At 49.0% G+C, this 23,944-nt stretch overlaps 8 protein-coding genes across 8 annotated transcripts; 4 read left to right on the top strand and 4 right to left on the bottom strand.

Moving 5' to 3' along the window:
• Positions 1-608: 608 nt before the first annotated feature.
• BDV37DRAFT_280781 (uncharacterized protein) lies at positions 609-1,590 on the bottom strand (the record flags this gene model as incomplete). Its single annotated transcript, XM_032086656.1, has 4 exons — positions 609-672; positions 733-953; positions 1,017-1,287; positions 1,346-1,590. The coding sequence occupies 4 exons, from the start codon at positions 1,588-1,590 to the stop codon at positions 609-611; spliced, it is 801 nt and encodes a 266-aa protein (XP_031943819.1).
• Positions 1,591-2,404: 814 nt separating this feature from the next.
• Positions 2,405-4,240, top strand: BDV37DRAFT_57612 (Zn(II)2Cys6 transcription factor). Its single transcript, XM_032090901.1, has 4 exons — positions 2,405-2,512; positions 2,573-3,118; positions 3,179-3,322; positions 3,379-4,240. The coding sequence occupies exons 1-4, from the start codon at positions 2,453-2,455 to the stop codon at positions 4,204-4,206; spliced, it is 1,578 nt and encodes a 525-aa protein (XP_031943818.1). The 5' UTR covers positions 2,405-2,452; the 3' UTR covers positions 4,207-4,240.
• BDV37DRAFT_57605 (copper homeostasis protein CutC) lies at positions 4,240-5,315 on the bottom strand. The gene is made up of 3 exons (XM_032090900.1): positions 5,278-5,315; positions 5,062-5,212; positions 4,240-4,937 (listed from the first exon to the last, which is right to left on the bottom strand). Exons 2-3 carry the CDS (start codon positions 5,205-5,207, stop codon positions 4,274-4,276), a joined length of 810 nt encoding a protein of 269 aa, XP_031943817.1. The 5' UTR covers positions 5,208-5,212; positions 5,278-5,315; the 3' UTR covers positions 4,240-4,273.
• Positions 5,316-5,922: 607 nt separating this feature from the next.
• On the top strand, positions 5,923-7,458 carry BDV37DRAFT_280778 (M81 family metallopeptidase; the record flags this gene model as incomplete). Its single annotated transcript, XM_032086655.1, has 1 exon — positions 5,923-7,458. The coding sequence occupies one exon, from the start codon at positions 5,923-5,925 to the stop codon at positions 7,456-7,458; it is 1,536 nt and encodes a 511-aa protein (XP_031943816.1).
• A 126-nt stretch (positions 7,459-7,584) lies between these two features.
• BDV37DRAFT_280777 (uncharacterized protein) lies at positions 7,585-8,503 on the bottom strand (the record flags this gene model as incomplete). Its single annotated transcript, XM_032086654.1, has 3 exons — positions 7,585-7,773; positions 7,850-8,374; positions 8,426-8,503. The coding sequence occupies 3 exons, from the start codon at positions 8,501-8,503 to the stop codon at positions 7,585-7,587; spliced, it is 792 nt and encodes a 263-aa protein (XP_031943815.1).
• A 1,091-nt stretch (positions 8,504-9,594) lies between these two features.
• BDV37DRAFT_292058 (putative Melibiase subfamily) lies at positions 9,595-11,754 on the bottom strand (the record flags this gene model as incomplete). Its single annotated transcript, XM_032089093.1, has 1 exon — positions 9,595-11,754. The coding sequence occupies one exon, from the start codon at positions 11,752-11,754 to the stop codon at positions 9,595-9,597; it is 2,160 nt and encodes a 719-aa protein (XP_031943814.1).
• A 2,907-nt stretch (positions 11,755-14,661) lies between these two features.
• On the top strand, positions 14,662-17,094 carry BDV37DRAFT_57516 (adenosine deaminase family protein). The gene is made up of 5 exons (XM_032090899.1): positions 14,662-14,960; positions 15,016-15,891; positions 15,947-15,977; positions 16,043-16,529; positions 16,585-17,094. The coding sequence occupies exons 1-5, from the start codon at positions 14,816-14,818 to the stop codon at positions 16,783-16,785; spliced, it is 1,740 nt and encodes a 579-aa protein (XP_031943813.1). The 5' UTR covers positions 14,662-14,815; the 3' UTR covers positions 16,786-17,094.
• Positions 17,095-20,867: 3,773 nt separating this feature from the next.
• On the top strand, positions 20,868-23,376 carry BDV37DRAFT_242627 (putative amino acid transporter). Its single transcript, XM_032081346.1, has 9 exons — positions 20,868-21,270; positions 21,365-21,378; positions 21,445-21,517; positions 21,577-21,908; positions 21,965-22,108; positions 22,162-22,376; positions 22,434-22,631; positions 22,688-22,831; positions 22,884-23,376. The coding sequence occupies exons 1-9, from the start codon at positions 21,110-21,112 to the stop codon at positions 22,968-22,970; spliced, it is 1,368 nt and encodes a 455-aa protein (XP_031943812.1). The 5' UTR covers positions 20,868-21,109; the 3' UTR covers positions 22,971-23,376.
• The last annotated feature ends 568 nt before the right edge of the window (positions 23,377-23,944 follow it).

Genomic DNA, 23,944 nt, shown 5'->3' with positions numbered 1-23,944 from the left:
AGACTGTTGCAAAGGACGAGAATAACCTCAACGTGGCTTGAATGGCAGCCATTCGAGAAATCATTGGTTTACGCTTTGGGTAACCACTTCGGTACCTTTCATAAATGATATGGCTTGACTTGGCCTTGCGCAGATCCACGTTGTACACGCATTGCCAGGCTTAGCAGAAGTTTATAGAATCTACAATCCTATACCCTGTCATTATAATCGGTCAGTGGGTCCATAACTTCCAAATCTAGTAACTAATTCGGTGTGGGATCCCACCGCATCAGCTACTCCGTACTACTGATGCACCTCAATATATTGAGGGGTTACCTGGAATCGTTTCAGAGCATCCACCTTTGCTCGTGCTTTCGGTTTGGAACCATCAGCAATTCTTCGCTGGGCATCATTCTACTCAGTAGGAGGATGCTCAAAGCCCCTGATTACATCAGAGAAATAATGTTTCGGTTTCATAGCTAATGTGGAAGTTTGTATGAGTAGGTTCATCTATTCAAGCAGTACGAGGTAGACGGTGGTTGATTGTGTATACTGCGTGGTGAAGCTATAGTCCCATATAACTTTCTACTGCTATTTCTGACATTACATCATGACTTACGGGAGCCAGTCTAGGAAATAATCAAGATAGGAACGGGTGTCAGGAAACCTCGAGCACTAATTCCATACAGATCTCTGCATAAATGTCAATGATGTATAACGTATTTGAGCTTTTAGGCAGATATTGACCCATACTTCTCCACCGCTTGGTTATGCCTTCGGATATTCCTACTCCAGAGCCCCGCGAAAATCATCGACAATGCAGCGAAGGCTTCGGGGAGAAAGACAAGGACCACACGAACAGCGATAGATCCAAACACGGGACTCAGGTCCTGTCTCTGGGTACAAACGGCAATCAGATTGTAGAGAACGCGAACACCGGTGAAGACGATAGCAGCAAGAGCCCCATACATAAGCTAGGAAATCGACAGGCGTTAGTGCTCATGAAACATCATTCATTCGTTCACAGGGTTATATACCTTGGTACCGTCTTTATACCCCGGAGCATACCTGTTGCATTGAGATGGAAGAAGGGAGAAGAGTGCCCACATCACTTCCATCGCCCAGACAGCGACAACTAAACCCGTTCCCACCTTCCAGTGCGAAAGGTCCTCAGGCGTCCCTTCACCCTGGTAGATCTGCAATGATCCGCCAATGCTAAGGCCTAGACCAGCGCCCATGAGACCAGTGATCGTGACTATCACTATCCAACCGAGGCGCACATTGTGCTCCGGGTGACGGTAATACCGACTATTAACAGCCGAGTGTGTTAGGAGCTTTGCTACCCAGGGAGACGATCTAAACGTACGCTTCAGATAGAAGTCCATCGATAGCCAATAACAGTGGGGATATTCCTATCCCGGAGATGATGTTCGCCGCGATGCTAGAACTGTCGTTCACTCCGATGGCACCCCCGATTACCCGCACAGTACAGAAGACGAGAAGGTTGGTCCAAGGAAGCCAGCCGATCCATCCATGGGACCAGTAAACATACAGCACAAAAGGAACTAGGAAGAGGTAAACTGCAAGATCAGCCGGAAATATCCCGTTCATCTTGGTCGCAGAATCGGTCCGGTCGCTCGTGTTTATGGGGAGCAAATATAACGTGTCAATGGGATGGATTGAATATAGCAGCAACTCCTAGTGGAGCGATTGAATGGAATAGACAATGCAAGGAATTATGAAAATTCGATAGGGCCGTCTAAGGTGGGAAGAAGGTGTAAAGGTATTTATCTACACCACTTGTACGGCTCTGGTCAACTTAGGGCTCTACTTGACTTTCCGCATTGGGGACATAGCTCGTCGCAGTGGCTCAGTAGAACGGGTCGAACACATATGAGATAAATTAAAGAAAAAAAAAGTCGAAAGCAAATAGACAAGAGACGAAAAGCCTATCAGCAACCAATAGCACATACCCCACAGCTGTAGTTCAGATTGGTGAAATATAATTTAGTATCTCTCCTTCTTGGGGCTATTCGGTGGGCTGGCAATCTAATGCGAGTGAGCCCAAAACCGACGCTGATAGGCGTCATTCTGAACCCCTCGACAAATGCTGGACGTTCTAGGCTAGCCGGAACGTCAAGAAACAATACTTCTATGGGCAATAGCTTCGGGGCAGGTTTGAGGCTGAGCACTGAAGATGTGGGGATAGAAACCTCATTCGCTCACAAACAGGCAGCAGAATGCTTATTTCTGACAAGGCTGGACCTCACTAAACCCAAATGAGCATACTATTCGGAAGGACTGGAGTGCACAGCCTCTTGCCGAGCTCGCAGCCTAAGCATTTGGCGCTCTTCTTGGCAGGTTAAATAAGAGCGAAAGTCTCGCTTCTTTCCGACCCCACTACTTTGGTCCGATCTTACTCATTCGGGTATCCAACTCGTAACCCCGTCAGATTCTCTAAGTATACAGCTCAATGGTTTATCGAGGAAAGCCTAGTCCTGCCTGTGAGCCCTGTCGGACTCGACGCCTCAAAGTACGTGGCATGCCAATCTATATTAGTCCGATCTGCGGGTGTAACTAAGTCCATGTGTAGTGCGATCAGCGGAGACCGTCCTGCTCTCAATGCATCCGCGCTCATCGAGAATGCTCAGGGTATCGCGACGTAGCGACCCTCAGCTTTCACGATCAGAGTCAAGAAGTAATAGGAAAGGCCCGTCGCCAGCAGAATACCAAGGCGTCGACGAAAGCATTGTCATGCTCGAGGCGACCAAGTCCTTCCATGGTCAATGGTCACCGACAGTTATCGCCTACAATATTACCGTCCCTCACCTTCTCCGTGAATGACCAAGCATCGGGTTTTATCTTTTCCCATTATGTCCGAAATGCGAAGCACACTCGAGGTCATCTTGACTTCCTTTCAACCCTTGTTCGGACAGATACTAGTCCCGCGGTCACAGCCTGCATCAGCGCCCTAGGGCTCGCATCCCTGGCTAATATCCATATGTCTCCCCAGTTAATGTCAGCTGCACGGCATGAATATAGTGCGGCACTGTCAGCGACTAGTGTAGCCCTACGCGATCCGGAATGTGCCCGGTCCGATTCGACCTTAGCAGCAGTTGAGCTCTTGTCGCTGTATGAGGTGGGCAACTAATGCAAACACCATGTCGCATGGCTAATCTTAGGCTAATAAGCATAATAGATCGTGACGTGCGAGGGCCCACCTTTAATCGGGCGCTGGTTGAACCATATAGAAGGGGGTGTGAAACTAATTGAGCTTCGCGGATTCGAGCAAATAGACCATGAAGCGGGCTTGGAGCTGTTCACTCAGATCCGGGTGCAAATTGTATGTCATGCACACTTCGAGGGAAACCGCAATAGGCTGACTAGATATTACAACAGGCACTGGGAAATTTATACAAGAAGCAACGCACTCCGTCATGGCTGCTGGACTTGTCCAAAGAGGCTCTAAAGCGCCGCGGCGATACTGGGGACCAAGTCCTTGACTACTTCTTCCGAATACTGGTGGAAGTCGGTGATCTGGTTGCAGATATCAATGAGAACGCATTCGCCCATCCGGCTGGAGTTCTTCAGAAAGCTCTCAACCTTGATGCAGGGCTAATAACGTGGGCGATGAGCATCGATGCGAGATGGAAATATACCGTCGTTAAGGTGAAAAAGTTCGAAGATGAAAATAATACTCTCCACCCGGTATACGGGGATCATTATCACGTCTACCCCAATATCACAGTGAGCATGGCTTGGAACCATTATCGGTTCATTCGCATCATTCTTCACGGTATCATTGGATACGTTTCCGCCACTTACTTTCAGGAATCTAAAGACGGATCATTCGGGCAAAACGAGAGGCAGAGCACCGCAATCTCGCAGCAGTTAGCCGAGGATATATGTGCCAGCGTGCCGTATCATCTGGGCATGACCGGTTCATCCGATGGATCAACCTTGGGTATTCCCTTCGCAGGCGGTGTTCTTCGGTTAATGTGGCCGCTCTTTATTGCATCCGATTCCACGGGAGTGTCGCCGAACATGCAGGCGTGGATTGCGCAGTGTCTGGATAAAATTGGGCATGGCGTGGGAATCAATATGGCGGTTACAATGTCCCAGATCCTTCGAGCTGATATGCACCTTAACTGGCTGGAGGAAGAAGAAACCAATATCGTGAAACGACCATATCTTGTACGCAACGAATATTATCCACCTGACACATAATGTGGATTGATACTTCTGTTTGTGATAACCATAACCAAGGATATAACACTTGTGTTGTAGCATACTTTCATGTTGCTTTGTTAAGGATAGCCCTCAACGCCTCTACTTCACCATCACTGACCAGTTCCACCGAGGATTGAGCGAGGGCTGCAGAATGGAATGCGGGAGCACGCGTCCTCTCCCATAACATTCCAACATTGGTGGCTCTAACTCCTCCACCTACAATGATCTGAGGTAGCCAGCTGTGATCCCCCACACGTCCCCTTAACCGCTCGAGTCGTTCATGTACCAGATGGTTTAGTTGAGAGACACATTCAATCGCTGTCGCACCGGATGGGCCACTCGTCAGGATAGAAGTAAACCCGCACTCCACGATATCTGTCAGGGCAGTATCCCAGTTCGATTCCGATATCTGGTCAAATGCGCGATGAAAAGTACATGGCCTACCTTGCGCAAGGTCAACCAGTTCTTTGTTCCTCGCTACGTCAATCCGAGGAACGGCCTCCTCTGGTGCAGTCTGAGTCAAAATACCGAACACAAATCCATCCGCACCATGCTCCAAGAACGAATGCATGGTACGCTTCATGACTTCAAAGTCTGTGTCGCTGTAATAGAAGCTCTGCGCATGTGGTCGGATCATCACATAGATAGGAATGGAGATCTGCGATTTCAATATGGCCACGGTCTCGGGCTCTGGAGACAGGCCACCTGATGCATAATCTCGACATAGCCTTGATGGTATTAGTGTTTAGTTTTAAACAAATTATGCGCAAGCATTGAGTATGTTAGTTCAACTGCCTAGAGGCAGAGACAGTCCTGAACTGACGACTTCATGGCTAAACAGAGGTGACTCACTCAATTCGATCAGCTCCAGCTCTGGCAGCAATTATAGCCGACTCTTTATTGAAGCAGGCAATCTCTAACAGCGGTCGATGGGCATTCTTGTCTGATCCGTTGTGGCTCGAGTCGCGCGACGCCGAGCCTGGCTGAATTTGCTCCATGTGCTCTATCCAGTATCAGTGACCATTGATTTTCTGTGCTTACTTCATCTGTATGTGGTGAAAACCGTACCTGTGTGTATGTCACTTGCGTTTTACTTTCAATATCCCCGGTGGAATATATGCCCCAAGCAGGACCAAGCGAACTCGAACTCAAAGTGACTTTTGAGTGTTGCCTTGGTGCCTCGGGCAAGTACGCTTCTACGCCATTCCTCTTCAGGCACCTGAGGATGAAGGTTGTTCCGTTCCGCTGACATTGGATATTGCCAGAGTTGGAGATACATTTATGCACATTCTCCCTGTCGTCAGACTCGAGCAATGAGATGGCCGTGGATACCTGGATCATAACCAATTCTACTACCTACTACGCATTGCAAAAGGCCCCATTTACTACTCTTGGAGTGTATCTGACCCATGCTTTGTCTGCAATGCACATTTGCCATGAATCATCAAATTGCAGCATTCTTGAACATGTTTAACTTGCTTTGGTTCAGCCAGCTAGCTCGTTCTAAATGGCTAAAACAGACAAATTCGTCAAATATACCAGGCCATATATCCGTAGAAGCTCCGTTGCTACCGCTCGGGTTCACGGGCTTATCAAGGATTATGCGGGGTAATTAACCTAACATCAAAATGTCAACAACCCCCCGTAGTCCAGCAAAGTCTTCTATACACAGCTTACAGATCTTTATACCAGACCTTGAGCCTCAAAGCAGTAATGGCAAAGCGTCCTGTCATTGCCGTTGCAGGATTAGCCTGTGAAACGTCTACCTTCACCCCCTCGCGCACCCTTGCGCCTGCATTTCATCCCCGCAGGGGAGACGAGGTGATCGATGAATACGATTTCATACAGGCGGGTACACCTCTAGGCAATGCAGCGGAATGGCATGGTGCGTTAATTGGCCATGCATTACCCGGTGGGATGGTGACGCGTGATGCCTTCGAGGAGCTGGCAGGAGAGATTGTCGGGCGCTTAGGCAACATTGTTGCGACTACAGAGGTCCATGGTCTCTGGTTTGATATTCACGGTGCTATGTGCGTGGAGGGCATCGATGACGCCGAGGTTGAACTTCTGCGACGGATCAGGACCGTTACTGGTCCTGATGTCATTGTGTCGGCGTCTATGGATTTACACGGAAATGTTTCTAGGGAATTAGCCCACGGGTTGGACATTTTAACATGTTATCGGACGGCTCCGCATGAGGATGAATCAGAGACTAAAGAGCGAGCGTGTCGCAATCTTGTTGACCTTCTTACGCAGTCTTCTGACCTCGCTGGAGGTCCGGTACGACCCCTCAAAGCGTGGATTCCAGTGCCCATCTTGCTACCCGGAGAGCAAACGTCTACGCGTATTGAGCCGGCTAAGGGTCTTTATGAGATCGTGCCTGAAGTCGAGGCAGAACCCGGGGTGATCGATGCCGCGATATGGGTCGGATATCCCTGGGCCGACGAGCCACGGAATCGCGGTGCCATAGTTGTCACAGGGTGGGATGAAACGGCCATTACTGCTGGAGCGGAGCGTTTAGCAAAGAAGTTCTGGGACTCGCGCAAGGACTTCAAGTTTGTCGCACCAACAGGGTCTTTCAAACAATGTATCGATACTGCGTTGGCCTCGCCTGCCCACCCTTTCTTCGTCTCCGGCTCCGGAGATAACCCGACTGCGGGCGGTTCAGGCGATGTGACTTGGGGACTGACGCGGCTACTCGGTCGATCCGAGTTTAAAGGTCCTTCGGGACCGAAAGTTATATATGCCAGTGTCCCGGGGCCGCAAGCCGTCCAAACAATGGTTCAAGCAGGTGTCGGTGCTACTGTAACTGTTACAGCGGGAGCGGAAGTGGACCATATCCATGCTGGCCCTATCACCATGACGGGACGCGTGCATTCGATCAAGCACGGCGACAAGGACGCCGTCATCGAGGCAGTCTTGCAGGTTGGCAGTGTGTTTGCGATTCTTACTCAGCTTCGCAAACCTTACCATCACGAACGTGACTTTACTGATCTCAATCTGAATCCTCGTGCTACGGATATAGTGATCGTTAAAATTGGATACCTAGAGCCGGAACTGTTTGATATGGCTGCAGATTGGATGCTCGGGCTCACTCCTGGTGGTGTGGACCAAGACATCAAGCGACTGGGGCATAAACGCATTCGTCGACCGATGTGGCCTTTTGATACTACTTTCCCGGAGCCTCCCGATTTAACGGCGCGGATCATTGCGAAGTCTAATGAACCGATGGCTGGACCTGAACAGTGACGGTGCTTCTGCACCGAGAAGTTTGCAAAAGCTAAAGGCATAACGTGGATATGATGGAGTATACGTTAGTTTTACGCATAGGTTAGAGTTATCCACCGGTACTATCAGTAATGGCTCACACAGACTTCAACTTGGACCAAACTCCAGGGGCTTTGGCTGACCCCACCAGTCGCATGGGTTAAATCGCCAGGCTCCATTATACGCGGCAAACCAGTACTTGACCACGTAGGGCAACATCCACGGCAAGGGAGGAAAGTCAGTGCCGCCTTCGTAGGTCTTGTCGGCACAGCCAAGTAACGTGGGGAAGATATCATACTGTGGTGGACGAGTTAGCACCCAACCTGCCGGCACCATATGGATAGTGTATAAGAAAAGTGAAATGGCAGCCTACAAGCATTGCGATATTCCCCGTTTTCTGTGCAATTTTCCCAACCTCTTTCCATATATTCTTCAACCCGTCGCTATCGATGTCTCCCATGCCCAAGAAGATATCGATCTCAGCGTAGAGGTGATCCGTCAGGGCCTTGCTGAAAGAGTCAATTATTTTCTCCATGCCATCGGCTCCTTTCCAACGGTACTCCTCGGGCTTCGTGGCCGAGGAATACGCAATCAGTTTCTCTAGTCCGTCATGGAACAGCTCGTGTTGATGCTTTGGGTCATCCATAAACCCCGGTTTATCGATAAACTTCTCAATCTCTGGAAACATGAAAGTCTCCTCAACCCAGTGATGGTGATGCACCATCTTGGCCCACGACTGAACGTAGAAGAGAAGGTCCTTGACATCCTGAGTGTTAAACTGTTCGTCAGTAGCAATGGGCACGTACGGCGCCTGCTGGAGAATGGCATTCAGCCCTCGTATAATGGCATTATGTGCATGTGCCATCTCAGAGGCACCATGAACGTGACCGAGCGATCCCTGAACATTTGGTCAGTTGGTGTCATTCGGCTCTGAACTATGAGCACATACATCTAGGGTCTTTGACGGTGTTGTGATTAGGTGGAAGGGCTCGTCTGCCCACGGGGCGCTCGAGGGTTTCGTTGTCATGGTACCATCGGATGCCATGCCTTAACGCTCACAATTGCATGATTGAAGTGAAATCTGGTCGATGGTTGATTGTGTCGGAGCCGCGCCGACAAGAAACTTTGAAGCAAATATTTATACGCAGACGCCCCAGTGTCTGTGCGAGAGCCAAGAAATGAAATACGAACCCAATCGACCGGGTTGGCTTAACGCTGTCAGCCTATTTTTTTCTGTGGCCAATGGCTAAAGTGAGAAATGCAAGCTGACTGTACTTGCTCCGGCTGTCATATATTACTTGGCCAAATTGTTGGTTTCTTCGCGGTTGGTTGGCGGAGGTTTCCGCTGCAAAGCCCTATGCTCAGCCTCGTGGAAACTCAAATATCGCGATGCTGTCGTCTAACTGCAAGAGATGCCCAAGTGCTCATTAATACGATAGAATGCTGCCTTGCTACCCAGACACCGTGTAAACCAAGTTATGATTCATGAATCAGTTGTAAGCATATCATGGACTTATCTTACCGTGCAGTGGGCTTTCTCTCACCCGGTCCTTGATCGGTACATTGTTTGCATACGGGTCAACATGATATTTCATGAACTTCTGACTGGGTTCTCCTGCGGCGAACATAATATTAAGCTCCACAAATGTACGGCCCTTAGTCTTGGAAATAGCCCCGGAGAGATGTGAAGAACGCGAATGCAAACCAGACGAAACCAGTCTTCCCTCGCCAGTTCCAATCTGCTGAACTCATCATGTATGGCGATATAGTAGACAATGCATAGTGCAGTTTGAGCTTCTAAGTTGTGTTTCGTTGAGGGGTCTAATAGAGGGTATCAAAGAGGTATGAGGAAGGCAGGGTTTAACGACTTTTTGAGTCCAATGACTTAGGTTCATCTTTCGACGTCATAGAATTAACGACTCGGTTCAATTCGAGATCTTTGGTTGCCGTCGAAGTGCCAATCATTAGGGACGATTATCCGTGAGCATGCTGGGTCATCCAATCTACGTTGTGATTCCCATGTAACGTGAAAGCGTGTAAGTGCTTCTTCCTATCTCATACAGCCAAACATCACATTGGGATTGAAGACCTGAATTCTTTATAGCCTATATTACTGAATTAAATATCGCCACTCGTGAGTTTCAGTAAACGGGCAGAGGTCTTCAATGGCATCCGGATGTGAAGTATTCCCTGCGCGAGCTCCCATGAGATCTCACAGGGAAAGGTAGCAGGATAAAGCAGTTCTGTCCTTACAGGACGCCCAGAAAGAGTATTAATCGGTAGCTCAATACTGTCTGGACCTCCTCGTCTCCAGACAGCTAAATAGTGAGCGCCTGAATCACGAATGTCCGACGTAGGCACTGCCATGCCTAATGCGACCCACTCGTCATGCCAACGAGGAAGGCCGAGAGGCCAGAAAGCAGTAGCCATCCTTAGATCAGCGCGAATTGTACGGTAGACATCCATACCTTGTTTGATAAGCTGAAACTGGTGCGGGCTAAGTTTGTCTAGCCGTCCGCTTAGATGTACGCGGCCGAGAAGACTATTAACCACCGTCATCGCATTAGTTTCGTCATCCCACTCTGGTTGAGGGTATGCCCAAACAGCACCTTGCTCGGGGGTAACAGCTGTTGGAAGAGCGGCAGCAATTGCTGCGTAACGACCGGGATCTTGTTGGTCGCTAGTTGATTGCAAAGCATGGACAGCCAACATAGCATAATCCATTCGCTGAGCGCCACTCGAGCAATTTTCAATGACCAGGTCAGGATACCGGTCATGCAGATCGTTGACCCAGTGCAGATACGCCCGATTGTGATCTAATTGACCAGATCCCGCACTTGAACAGTTGATGTCTGTACCCTGAGTGACTTCGATATTATAGTCGAATTTAAAGTAACCCACGCCATATTCGCTGACTAGTCTGTGCATAACAACATTCATATGTTTCTGGACCGCCGCGTGACGAAAGTCTAGCTGATAACGTCCTTTTTCAACGATGCGCTGGCCATTTCGCTGAAAGAACGCTTCATACGGTAACTGTTTCGCGACAACGCTGCGTACGCCAATGACTTCTGGCTCAATCCAGAGGCCTGGAGTAAGGCCTTGTGTTTTCAAGTGCAAAAGTAGTTCCCTGAATCCCGTAGGAAAGCGCTTCTTCGAAGGTTCCCACAACCCGACATCATCCCACCAGCCCGAATCATCAGCATACCAGCCAGCGTCGATAACAAAGTATTCAGCTCCAGCTCGGACTACGGGGTCGACGAGCGCCAGAATCTTTTCGTCAGTAGGGTCACCCATAAGACAATTCATGTAGTCATTGAAGATGATGGGCAATGTCTCATGATCCTCGTGTTTCTGCCGCATCTGTCGTCGGTAACGGGTCATCTCGGCAAATGCATGTTCATAGTTCCCTAAGACATGGCATAAAGCCACAGGCACGGTAGTGAATTCTTGTCCGGGAGAGAGCCTTTGTCTCCAATCATGATCGGTCTCAACCGGACCGCCAGTAGCTAGATACACGCTGTCTTTCCAGTCACCGACTTCCCAGCGCCAGGAACCATTGTTTTCAACCTGCCAAAGCCATGTTTCAGCATTGTCAGTACGCTTCAAAAGGCCCATAGGCAAATGGCCTTCTGTTGAGAAGGTTCCGCGGTTAGAAACCGAATAGTGACCTAAGCTAGCTGCATATTCTTCAGGATGTCCATACACGCCGTAGTCGTCTAGACCCAAGCTGGGTAGATCGTGATCGATCCATTGTGCCTCTCTGAACCATGAATTATTGGGGACTGCAAGAACGTAGTCAGACCACCATTTCTCTGCACCAGTTGTTAGTCCACCCAGGACCAAGGAGCTCAGCTGTGTCACCACGATGTCCATGTCACTGTCATTTCGGATTGTGCTTGTCGCACGGAGCACACAAGTACTCGGGTAGAGTATCAGGTGCGCAATTGCTGTCACCCCAAAGGCGGAGTCTCTTAATGTAACGTCCAGGGTATGGGTATCCGCTTGTTGCTTGATCTCATGCGATTGGTAACGTAGCCGGGTCCCCACATATGTGGCTATCAGACACTTGGATGATTTATGCTTTGCGGTGCCTTCACCGGCCAGCCGCAGTTCTACCAGCGGTGCGTATGAATTAGTAAAGTATTTTGATACCGACGGCCGAGAAGAACCAGGTAAGGGAATCACTTCCTTCAGGAAAGCAGACCCTTGTTCATCAACGAAGACACTGACACGCAAAACGTCGCTTTGTAGTGTAATGGTCTTAGGGAGGGCCATGATAAAGGGGAACACCCAGGCTTCAATATCAGAACTGTTGATTGTTGTACTCTTGAACTTCGAAAGTAGATGTTTCGCCTCCCTTTCTTAATTATCGAGAGCTCATGCTAAGACGAACGAACTCGACTCAGAGATGGTTGTGGGAAGCTTCTTTCCTATAGGAATATAAGCCTACATTTCATGTAATCAGGTGGGGAAATGGCATTGTGGGGTTGGTGGGAAATACTGGAGAAAAGGTTGGCGTAAATAGGCTGAATATCATGGCATAAATCTCATCTCCGCACTTGAGGGTAATTCTGCGACCGTTCCTAGAAACAGAGGTCAAGGCTTTATAAATCTAGAAATTACCCCTTCGATGAGGAATTATAGGTCATAGGTCTTTCCTATTTTGATTAACTCTAAATGGCAGAGACTCGCCTTTTATATTGCTGATCAAATCTAATACACGCAGGTGTAGTAGGGACATATCCCTGGATACTTGAGAGATCTTGTTCAAAATTAGATTGGTATCACTCAAGCCTTATTTGCCTAGGCTGGTAGAACAACAAACCCAGAGCATCACCACACCACACTGTTGGAGGGCTCTAGCAAAATCTGCATCTAGTGCCAGACGGCATCTGTCATATGCAGCGAGTAAGTACTATAACAGCCCAATAATCCATAACAAGAAATGAAAGAGTCAGGCTGAGTTTCTCTTGGCAGCAAAGTACCTCGCATATCTCAGCCTCGTCTGTTCACCCGGCCCCGATATTGTTGCTTCTCAATGCCCATATTTCATCAGCAAGACTAGTTCTTTATGGTCTCCCTACCAGTCGTACAAGATGGTGAATTGTATCTAGCCGAAAGGAATCACGGCGGATATCGACCCAGTGTCCTGTGGCACTCCTAATGAGACGCATCCAGTGCTACCGTGTTGTGCCTGCCGCGACAGCTGTCTCACCGACAACATTGACAGCTACAGTCATCTAACTGAGGGCGAGAGCGGATACTATACCGCCGCATGTACGACCAATTCCACTTCCTTTGACGATACCGAGAATAGATCTGTCTGTGTTAATAGATGTGGTAAGTCGGTCACACAGTTCTTGCTTTCGACCAGCTTCTGGGTTATTCTGCAGCTACTTCTACATGCCTCTTGCCCAAAAGGTGATACCTCAATCCCCCATATCGTCTACAACTTAGGTGACGATATGTGGAAATGCTGTGGTGGAACCTGTCCTTCAGGACTGAGGCTGGCCATGGATGATTCTTCGTGTACATCTGTACTAGCCTTATGCCATCAGAACGGCGCTAACTTTTGGTTCGCTTTTTCATGGCTAATTGAAGAACTAGAATTCTGGTTTACCCATATTCAATTTCTAGTATAGCCAGTTCTTCTACAATACAATTTGATGTTGTTAAAATGAGGTGAAAATAAAATCCAGCAAGGATCTGTAATTTAAGGGAAGCTATCTATAATAGAAAGACACAGGGATCTTTGAGAACCGACTTAATACCCCTGGAGCAGACTAATTCTAACAGTATTGGTCGGGTTGAATCGAGCCCAACCAGGGCTAGCAGTAGTTCTGATACGACTAACAGGCTCGAAGATCGCGAGAACTAGTTCGACTGACGCTCAGGTCGAACCACCACCGTGAGTGAGGATGTCCACATCTTGATGATGTGTTATATCGCTGAGCAGAACTATTGGGTCATGGGTGCTGTTCTTAGGTGTCTTGTTTGAGGGCGAAATACGTACCCCAAACGCAAAACTTGCTTATTAGACAGTAAATTTAGTCAGAATACCAAATTCGCACGATAGGACACGGCTTGCTCTGAACCTCACGACTTTTCGCAAGCTGAAGATGTTTCAACCGGCACTGGACAATGAACATAGCCCTGGCTCGACTACCAATGTTCTACGACTCTGCATACAGCCAGCTCATCGATCGCCCCACTCGCGTGATCCAAGTTACTTAATCCTGCGGCTGAGCATAGTAAAGCACAGGCAGCCTCCTGCATCAACTTGAGTGTCACTCAGCTCACCTTGTTACCGTTTCTTCGTTAGACAATTTCGGTAATTCCCGGAGAAATGTGATTGCTATGCAGAATTAGTCCTTGTTTTCCCCCGTTTCTCTCTTGAGGTGCTGAGCTAGCCTTGTCCCTTACATACCCATACCAGGGCTGGGCACGGGACTGTGCCAACCCTCACAGATGGTTGTGGCCAAGTCTCTATGCATCCATGTTGCTCAGGCTTCAGGTCAGACTGCACTGTTCACTTGGTGAAGGGATGGTGCTTTATCAGTTAGTTCAATTACTCCTCATATACTTGACGGAGTACTCCGTGAAGTGTATTCTGGGCAGAAGGATTGCAGAGGATTCAATAAATTGAGTGGCAGGAAGGACCCACACGAGCTTTGGCCAGCAAATTAACGGCCTCAAAGGGTGAGACATGCAGCAGGATTGTTTGAGTCAGCACGGAATTTCCAGTGAAAATTTCGCATTGCCAAGAGAATTAGGGTAGCGGGATTAATATCAAGCTTGGGCAAATGTAACCTGAATGGCGCAGATTGGGCCAAGCTGCAGCGATAATCCTCTTGGCCTATCAATAAACCAACTAATATTATGCAATCAGTTCGAACTATCGACGGACTTACCGCGATTGGGGAGGCGCTATCCAACTGCCCCCAATACGAATGAAAAACATCCGTCTCCACCGTGTGATCTGGTCAATGCTTCTCGTAATAGCAATCTGTTAGATATCAGAAAATAAGGATTCCGTGGGATCCGGGCTTGACGATTGGGCCTGCAATGTAATTGGTGCCTGTGTAGCTGCATTCCTTACTTTCCCCGTACCTTTGATGATCAGCCGCAGCTGAGAATGGCTTGACTATCGTTAGAACGGCAGCAAGATTGTAGATCAAAATTCCCCATCTCAAGGGCCTCCTCCGACTGGTCTAAATCGAATGACTCGGATTAGGTCTGCGGGACCACGTATATATAGCTTGAAAGACGCCATCATGCTAGCCTTCCGTGTGTAACTCCACGGCCGCTTCCACCACGCCAGTGGCACTCGCCCATCATGAAGTTCCTCGTCGCGACAGTGACCCTCCTCTGCTCTTTGGTCTCTGCGCAGACTGGTGTGCCTGATGTCAACAGCCTTGCTGTGCAAAAGCATCTGCGCGCCCGATCAGCGTTGATCGCGTTCGAGAAGAGACAGCGACAAGGTCTGTTCCCGGGGAATATTGGCGGAACTACGGTGAAAGCACTAACATGGCGTAGACCACTTTTTCCGTCAAAACCTCTCTTCTGTAGCCCAGAGAGCGGACGCCATTGTAGCAGCGATTCGCCAGGAGGAAATTGACGAGTACTGGAGAGTGCCTGGAACCCCAGAGAAGAATGATACCGACGAGAGGTTCGCCGGTGAGGTGTTCTCGAAAGCCCGCCCATTGATCAATGGAACCAAACTCTGGGACGTGGTCAGGCACATGCCTAAGGGTTCTCTTTTACATGCGCATTTGGCCGCCATGCTTCCCTTTGAGACTCTTCTGGATACCATTCTTCACACCGAGGGTATGGTCTTCTCCGCCTCCCAGGACTTATCCACCGACGACAACCGCAAGAATGCCTCCATCGAGTTTGCTCATGTCAACCATACCATTGCGACCAATGGATCGTCAATCTATTCAAAGGATTATGTCCCTAACACGCCAGTTCCCGTGACTGTGGCTGCCAGCACTTTCCCGGGTGGTCAACAGGGTTTCATCGACTTCGTCAACACCAAGGTGACCGTATCTCCTGAGCAGTCTCTGCGTCACGAATTGGGAGTCGATGAGATCTGGCGTGTCTTCCAGACAGCCTTCGGTCCCGCCAACACCATGCTGTCGTACGAGCCCGTTGTCCGCAAGTTCTACCAGAAGCTCTTTTCGCGCCTGGCCGAGGACCACATCAACTGGGTGGAAATCCGTGCTGGTGGTTCGAGCGGCAAGCTTGTCCATGAGGGTCAGGAGGACCCTGATCCGGATCTGGATATCTGGTGGGACGTCCTGTTGGAGGAGCTGGAGAAATTTCAGAAAACCCCGGAGGGCGCCGAGTTCTGGGGAGCGAGAGTCATCTGGTCGGACAGCAGAGGCAAGAACCGTGCTTCGCTGACAAAGAGTAAGAAGAATCTTTGCCGCGACCATTGCTTTCTGTATCTAACGAGTTTGCATAGGCATGGGAATTGCTCTTGAGCGGAAGCGCAGGTGAGACTCCTAACTGTCCATCGCGATCATGAGGAAGTTTTTGTTAGCTAACAGATTGGTATTAGACACCCTCAGCTCTTTTCGGGCTACGATGTGGTCGCTCAAGAAGACTTGGGCCGTCCTCTCGCCGACATGGCACCCGAGTTGATCTGGTTCCAGCAACAGGCCGAGGAGTCGAATCTTACTATTCCTTTCTTCTTCCACGCCGGCGAAACTCTCGGCGATGGAAACTCGACCGACAACAACTTGTTCGACGCGGTCCTCTTCGGCACACGCCGTATTGGACACGGTTTCTCCCTGTACAAGCACCCGAGGCTGATTGATGAGGTGATCGAGAACGGCATCATGGTGGAAGTCTGCCCCATTTCCAACGAAGTCCTGCGTCTCGCCACCGATATCCTCCACCATCCCCTTCCGGCCATGATTGCCCACGGTATTCCGACGGCTATCAGCAACGACGACCCGGCGATCCTCGGCCAGAACGCAGCTGGTCTAAGCTACGACTTCTACCAGACAATCCAAGCCTTCGATAACGTCGGTCTTGCTGGCCTGGTAAGCTTTTGCCTGTGGCGTTTCATATCAGTAAAACGGGGCTAACAAATAACAGGGAGCACTGGCGCAGAACAGCATCCGGTGGAGCAACTTCGAAGATCAGAACGAGGTCGAATGGGTTCGTGATATTGATTTCGGTGAGAATGGAGATGGCATTAAGGCCAAGCGTTTGCAGCAGTGGAATGAAAAGTGGGAGGCCTTCTGCGAGTGGGTTGTGAAGGAGTACGGAGACCGTTATGCCACAGAGGAGGTCTGATATCCACATAGCATGATTAAGCTAGTGAATGTTAGACTTAGGTTTCCAACTGATTGCCTCGTATTAGCCATTTCTCAAGACATATTCAAGTCGGATTTGATTATTGTCTTATGGTAAACCAAAGTCTCAGTGATTGGAGGGCGACCTGCTCCAACTCTAACCTGGAAGCTCGAGTACTCACGACCATCAGCCATCGAGATACTTATCTCCGCATCTCATTCAGAATTGACTATTGGCAGTTTTTTGTTTCGTATTACAAAATCCCCGGCGTCCATCCCTTTTTGCAACGCGAAGTTCAGTGAGGGTATAGTCGTAGGGCACAGATTTCCAAAACTGAGTCCAACCACGTGCTTCTAGAGCCACGGGCCTAGTGCATGCATGGATAGATGATATGTTCTGCACAGGCGAGAATCGGTTCGAAGTCAAGGCCATTGACTATGGTGATTATATTGCACTCAATATGTCGGTCACAGAACAACTGTTTCAGTCTGTTTTCTCCAAACCGCCCTCGACGCCTTTTTCCTCTGGAATGACTGGATTTCCTATCAACCCTTGGCTCCTTGTCAAGAACTCAAAACGAAAGTGCCACCTAACGCTGTAGACTTATCAAGCCTGACAATGGAAGATGTGGCGCTTTTGAGCCATGGCAGGCTTCTTGTAGCAGCAAGACATCGCGATTTCGTTAGACATCGGACTTTTTCCCTGAATGTCATAGACCATCCACTGAAGTGCATTGCTTCAATCTTAGAGGCTTCTCCATGTGCCCCCAAGCATATGCGACCGTGGAAAGAGAGTGGCGTCCTTCCAAATCGAGCCAAGGTAGCTTCTTCGGAGTGGCGAAGGGAACGTCTCGGCTTCTTCAGGTCGGCAGGTGTACGCCACGAGCTCAGAACGAATGAACATATCGACACGGTATGGTCGTCAAAGCCTAGTCGAGAGATGCATCACGCGCGTATCTTATTCGCGGCGTCGATCAATATAGGGATCCAAGACAGCTGTTTTTGCGATCGGCACGCACTCTTGGCGGAGTAAATCACACGGAACGCCCATGATAAGGCAAATCGTTCTTGTTGCTCCAGAATCCGCAGCTCATCTTCGGTGTGAGTTTCCCGGTCTGCACAGTAAGACTTCCAACTAGAAGACTTGATCTAAAGTATAGTGAGGTTCATGTCTTGGTGTTGCCAATCTTAGCGCACGGCTAGGGCAACGAATAGCATCAACAGTGGCTGGCGGGTGGCTGAATCTAACCTAGATGCATATCATCTGGGTTTTATGCAAAGTTTTATAGCTGCTAATCTGTAAACTTAACGGGTGTATATTATATCGACTGAAGTAAGTTGCCCGGAGATCATTATCATTAGCGAAGATAAAGTAATTGGTCCAATTAAACCTCAACTTGTAACATCGGGTATCCTTGAGTTAGCAGATTGCAGCATACAACATAGCATAGCGGACAAGAAGACAATGCACGCTATAAGATAGCAGTACGCCCTTCTGTCATGAAGACGACGAATCTCAAAGACCACTCTCAGAGAGACAGGCGGGGAAACAGTGTCCGGGCGAGAAAACGTATATACGAGACAACGAATATGCCAACGCATTTTCCACTGGTGCGGGCGAAACGGCGGAATGTTAAATAAATCGGGGCGCGAAGGTATCACTCTACAATTTTCATTTCTATTACTTCAGAGCCGGGGTCGATGACGCTGTTCTCTCAAGTAAACCAATATAAAGTAATGAGCCAAGCCGCCGGCATACACGCGACCGGAGATCGTTTACATTATAGTTGGAGTACTCCGTCATTTGAGGTCCAACGCACCCTGATGGAGCATGAATTATGAAGTCTATGAGCATGGGTCTTAGCGTGTGACGGCTAACCATAATTTTCCAATCCTCTGGCATCCACCATAACTATCATCATGATTCCCACAAGCGAGATGAGCGTACGGCCGAAGGTGGCGACGTTGTCTTGGCCGCCAAGGTTCTACGGTAACTGGTGGTTCACGGTGTTGCCGAAGGGAGGAACCAAACGTTTTCTTGATGAAAATAGGCTACACATATCGTGTACAATTACCAGTGGTTCGGATCGATTGACCCCGTTATATTGAATCCTCGGCGTTTCCCCAAAGGGTCAAAGACTCAACGAATTCACGGACTCTTGGCAACCACGCCTCATCGCTCTCGGAGTACGGAAGATCTTCGGTCAGGGCTATTCCCAGTCCGGTAATCTAAAAGAGATAATGCATGGAAGCCACCAAGATCTGCACCGATAGGTTTGATCGTGTTTCGAACCATGCTAAGCGCGGCAACGGGGCTTGTAGAGCAACGTGGTTGTGACAATGATAAGATATAGCACCTTAAAATAAGCGAAAACAAAGAGTATTATAATTCTATTAGAGTAACAGGGCCTATCTCCCTATCTCGGTGGAGCAGAAGCCCGATAGTTCGTTTAGGCTCCGCCCTAGATACAGATATCAAGTTTGTATCCAGATCTAGATTATTAAGGATGTGGAGCAAGGTTGGGTCGGGATGCCGGTAGTCCCTAGTCTTAATGAGTAGGATACCTTGCTCACGGATGAAGTTCGATTAATTGCAACATCTATAGGGAGGGTTGTTCTTGTTCAGGGCATCCGAGCATCATAGTGTGTCCTTCATGACGGAAGACGGCATCCGAGCAGCACGAAGAGGTTCTGGAAGACTTCTAGGATTAACTATCAAGGTCTCCACCGGCTTCACGAGTCTACACCGAAGCGCACCGGGCCGGGGACCGGCAGCATACCGGTGGACCCGACCGGGTAGAAATTAGATAGCGCATGTGAGCAGCAGCAACCTAAGGAACCGACTGGAGAATCTCCCATCATATTCAGCGACACGGCGTCGTTATTGGCACAGAGCAGCCACTAACCGCGCGCCGCCGAGACCTTCCCCAGGAGAGTGATTCTTCCCAGGTTTCCATCGCCTCTTCCCCCGGAGTCCAGCCCCCACTGAAACAGTGGCCGACCTGAGTCGAAAAATAGCAAATCCGGAGTAGTGATGCGGGGAGAAAGCAGGGTATCAAACCACAAGCCCTAAGGTGGTATGCCACTCGCCTCCACCCCTTGCGCAGAAATAACCCGCAACAAGTAATACAAACGATATTTGATTCGCATTGTGTTGTTCCTGCTTTCCCCTTGATATCAATGCGACCCTCGGGTGACGTACCATCTCGGCCAGCCCGGATCCGGCACGCCGTGCTGCCATCGGGGCAGCAGCCTCGCCACCGACACAAATACACCAGACTACACTCGAACGATCTTTGATCCTTTCTTGCTACCCCGGCCAACTCCAGGTAGCCAAGCATCATCCGAGGGGTGTCCAATTAGTTACATAATATATCAATTACATAATAGTACGGAGTAGACGAGAGGAAGTCCCTTCCCCAGACCGAATCCAGGTGGCCATGCGGAGGGTGTCTCACTCCACGCTTCTAAACTCACTAACCGGAGAGAGGCAACCGGTGACGTACAGACGTGGAGAAATGGTCTCTTTCCTCCTATCGTCGGGAAACCGAGTGATATTATCCGTACGTTATGAAAATCCATCATTGGCCTCCCGATGTGGAGGAGATTCTCCGCCGGACGCCGCTGTTATCAGCAGTGCCGAACAGGAGGTGTTCTGTCACGGCCCATCGGTACCACTTTTCTGCAGGGAAGATACTCCAGTGAGCCAATGCGAGTCTCGAATTGTGCTGCGTCTCGGCGGGTGTTCCACATTCGGCCGTGGGACTGTCTCTAGACAGCGTGGCACACAGCCTCGCCGAACGTTGTTCTGTAATTATTCTAGCCCTCCTTCCGTATTCGTCCATTTTATGCGGCCGTGAACAATACTCCCTTCACATTCCCATGACAGAAGCACGCCAGGGGAAGCTGGAATGCGGCAAAAAGAAGCGCGGGATCTGCACTGTGAGATCATCGACTATGATTTAGGGCAAAAATTGAGCCTTTCGGGGCGTGAGAATAAGAGTTTTAAGGGCGCCGCCAGTGCTGACTCAGCGCATGCAGCCAATCAGCGCTTGCGCAGAAAATTCTCGATGGAGAAGAGGCAAAAGTTAAAACCTAAAACCCTAATTATGGAGAATATCGAAAAGAAAATGAAAAAGAAAAAAAAAAATATGAACGGAACGCAACCGCTCGGTTGGGGAGTTTTAGTCTATTTGTTAGTTATATCCGACTCCAGCCGCCTCCCCAGTGGCACTAGCTGGCCCTAAAATACTGCGTCGCGCCGTTGTTTTTCTGTTCTTTCTTCTTATGATCCTTTTTGCGACTCATCCATCCCCATCGACAAGATGACCCTACACACCGAGTCGCCTGCCATTCAGAATGGCCCCAACTATGATGACCAATATGTCGACGTGGAGAAGAAGGAATATACTGAGGATGCCCCAGCAAACGACCCATTTGGAAGCGAGGAAGAAGGAGAAGTCAAGTATCGTGTTATGGGTTGGTGGTAAGCTTCCAATGCTCATGCAATACGACTGCCGTTGTGCTTCAACGGTCTTGTGAATCCAATGCGGTGGCTAATGTGGATAATGTGATTACAGGCAATGTGGAATGTGTAAGCAGTCCTACGCTCAGTTCCTGAACCATACTTCCGAACGTGCTATCTAACCCGTTCATGTAGTGATGATTGCAGAGAATATGTCCCTAGGCATTCTATCTCTTCCGTCCGCAATGGCAACACTAGGACTTGTTCCGTAGGTGTCACCTCTCACCGTAACTCAACTAGCAACAGAACGACTGACGTACGACTCAGGGGAGTGATTATTCTTGTCGGAATGTCCGGCATTTCATGGTACACAGGTTATGTTATCGGACAGTTTAAGCTTCGTTTCCCTCAAACGCACAGCATGGGTGACGCCGGAGAGCTTATTATGGGTCGCTTTGGACGGGAGCTGATGGGCATTGGCCAACTGCTCCTCTTGATCTTCCTGATGGCCAGTCATATCCTTACCTTTTCGGTGCTATTCAATACCATCACCGGTCACGGAACTTGCACCATTGTTTTCGCTGTCATCGGAATGGTAGTCAGCTTCATCGGCGCCCTTCCCCGTACTATGAACAAGGTGTACTATATGTCCATCGTGTGTCAGTACTTCTACTCCCCCGGGCTTCCTGTGGACGATTACTGACAACCCTTCCAGCTTGCATTAGTATCATCGCGGCGACCTTTATCACCATGATTTCCATTGGAGTCCAGGCCCCCGATCACGTCCAGGTTGATGCCACTAGGGACGTTAGTTTCCAGGATGCATTCTTGGCCGTGTGCAACATTATCTTTGCCTACAGTACGACTTGACCTCTCCCACATGTCGCACAGCTTTTGCTAATCTTGTCACAGTCACTCATGTCGCCTTCTTCGGACTCATCTCGGAAATGAGAGACCCTCGGGAATTCCCCAAGTCGCTGACCATGCTTCAAGTGGTGGATACGTCTATGTACGTCGTCACAGCGATCGTCGCCTATCGTTATGCAGGCCCCGATATCGCCTCTCCCGCCCTTTCGTCTGCAGGACCTGTCATGAAGAAGGTCGCTTACGGCATTGCCATGCCCACTGTGCGTTTAAGAATCCTTGTTCCCTTCACCGGTTCCACTTTCTAACTGTTCCCCTAGGTGGTCATTGCTGGTGTTATCTACGGCCATGTTGCCTGCAAATACATTTATGTTCGCGTTTTCCGTGGCTCTGACCACATGCACCAGAAGAGCTTCCTTTCTGTTGGCAGCTGGGTTGGCATTGCACTCGCCCTGTGGCTGATCGCATGGGTCATTGCCGAGTCCATCCCCGTCTTCAACGACCTTCTGAGTTTGATTGTAGGTACCCTCAGCCCCCATCTTCCCTGTCGGTTGCTGATTCATATCCCCTACAGAGTGCCCTTTTCGGCAGTTGGTTCAGTTACGGATTCCCTGCCATTTTCTGGCTGGTCATGAACAAGGGAGTCTGGTTCTCTTCTCCTCGGAAGATCTTGCTAACCCTCGTCAACGTCATCATCCTCGGCATTGCCTGCGCCATTGTATGTGTTCACCCTCTGCAACCTTTCCATCATGGTATTAACCTTCCTGCAGTGCGGTTTGGGACTCTACGTCTCGGGTAAATCCATCAACGAGAACTCTTCTTCTGCTAGCTGGACCTGCGCCAACAACGCCATCTAATTCGCTTCTACGGCATTCTCCACCCACGCGATAGACACGTATCGTGTTGATGTCTTCCACTGAGAAGACCTTGGGATGGACATGTTAGAAACAGTCAATTCGATTATAGCGGGCCTATAGTTCTGGGACTTGGCCGTCGCCCAGGCACCAGATTCAAGGCTGTTCTAATGGTTACTATATATATAAGCATCTTGATCGGTATGTTAGAAACCGTCAAGACATCTGTACTGTACATAGAATATCTAGAGAGCATCATTTTTTGCATGTGACATGAACTCAAATGAACATAAATTCTCGCATTTGATTATACATAGTATGCGGTTGTCAGTATGACCTTCACCGGCCCATCGCGATAGAATACCCTCATGCTCTTACTCATGGATTACAATCGATGCTTCTTAGCCGCAAAACTATTCATTTCATGGCATAATTGACAAACTACCAATCGCGACCGTGATGGATCATCCTGGTGGTTCAACCAGGTCTGGATTATTTTCTTCCTTGCCCGAACAAAAAGTTGTCTGTTACTGTAAGATGCAAGATAAACGTGTCTTTAGTAGTGATTAATCGAGTAATTACTAAACATGCCTAGAAAAAGAATTTGTGTAGGACTAAATTTGCTCCTTGGAGCGTCAAGATATATATCTCTGCAAGGTTCGAATAATAGACAAGATCCGGTGGCGAAAAGCGCATTACAACGAACCATATGAATACACCATCGAAAAAGAGCCTAGATGAGAGATGCACTCCTACTCTGTATAGCCACACTGATAAAAGGTCGTCAACTATAAAATTGTGGGAAAACGGACGGATTTTAGGAGCTCGAAACAGCCACTCGGAGGCTTGGCGCACTGATCCCACGATGGTTAGGAACACTCATATTAGAGGATACCAGTACTTATTGGGGTATGAATGCTTACAATAGTATCTACATGACTTAATTGATCTATAAATGTTAAGAGGCAGCATCGGAC

This window comes from Aspergillus pseudonomiae (assembly GCF_009193645.1).
Source record: "Aspergillus pseudonomiae strain CBS 119388 unplaced genomic scaffold BDV37scaffold_16, whole genome shotgun sequence".
Lineage (NCBI taxonomy): Eukaryota > Fungi > Ascomycota > Eurotiomycetes > Eurotiales > Aspergillaceae > Aspergillus > Aspergillus pseudonomiae.
Note: the sequence above shows the minus strand (reverse complement) of the source record. Positions and strands in the feature narration are given on the sequence as shown.

Excerpts from the sequence above, each read along its gene's own strand:
- BDV37DRAFT_242627 (XM_032081346.1), top strand. The coding sequence starts at position 21,110 with ATGACCCTACACACCGAGTCGCCTGCCATTCAGAATGGCCCCAACTAT. Across the intron at positions 22,109-22,161 it reads CAACATTATCTTTGCCTACA|TCACTCATGTCGCCTTCTTC; the intron begins GTACGACTTGAC and ends ATCTTGTCACAG. Across the intron at positions 22,832-22,883 it reads TCGGCATTGCCTGCGCCATT|TGCGGTTTGGGACTCTACGT; the intron begins GTATGTGTTCAC and ends ACCTTCCTGCAG.
- BDV37DRAFT_57605 (XM_032090900.1), bottom strand. The coding sequence starts at position 5,207 with ATGGAGCAAATTCAGCCAGGCTCGGCGTCGCGCGACTCGAGCCACAAC. Across the intron at positions 4,938-5,061 it reads GCTGGAGCTGATCGAATTGA|GCTATGTCGAGATTATGCAT; the intron begins GTGAGTCACCTC and ends AATACCATCAAG.
- BDV37DRAFT_57516 (XM_032090899.1), top strand. The coding sequence starts at position 14,816 with ATGAAGTTCCTCGTCGCGACAGTGACCCTCCTCTGCTCTTTGGTCTCT. Across the intron at positions 15,978-16,042 it reads GCTCTTGAGCGGAAGCGCAG|ACACCCTCAGCTCTTTTCGG; the intron begins GTGAGACTCCTA and ends GATTGGTATTAG. Across the intron at positions 16,530-16,584 it reads ACGTCGGTCTTGCTGGCCTG|GGAGCACTGGCGCAGAACAG; the intron begins GTAAGCTTTTGC and ends AACAAATAACAG.
- BDV37DRAFT_57612 (XM_032090901.1), top strand. The coding sequence starts at position 2,453 with ATGGTTTATCGAGGAAAGCCTAGTCCTGCCTGTGAGCCCTGTCGGACT. Across the intron at positions 2,513-2,572 it reads GTCGGACTCGACGCCTCAAA|TGCGATCAGCGGAGACCGTC; the intron begins GTACGTGGCATG and ends GTCCATGTGTAG. Across the intron at positions 3,119-3,178 it reads AGCTCTTGTCGCTGTATGAG|ATCGTGACGTGCGAGGGCCC; the intron begins GTGGGCAACTAA and ends TAAGCATAATAG.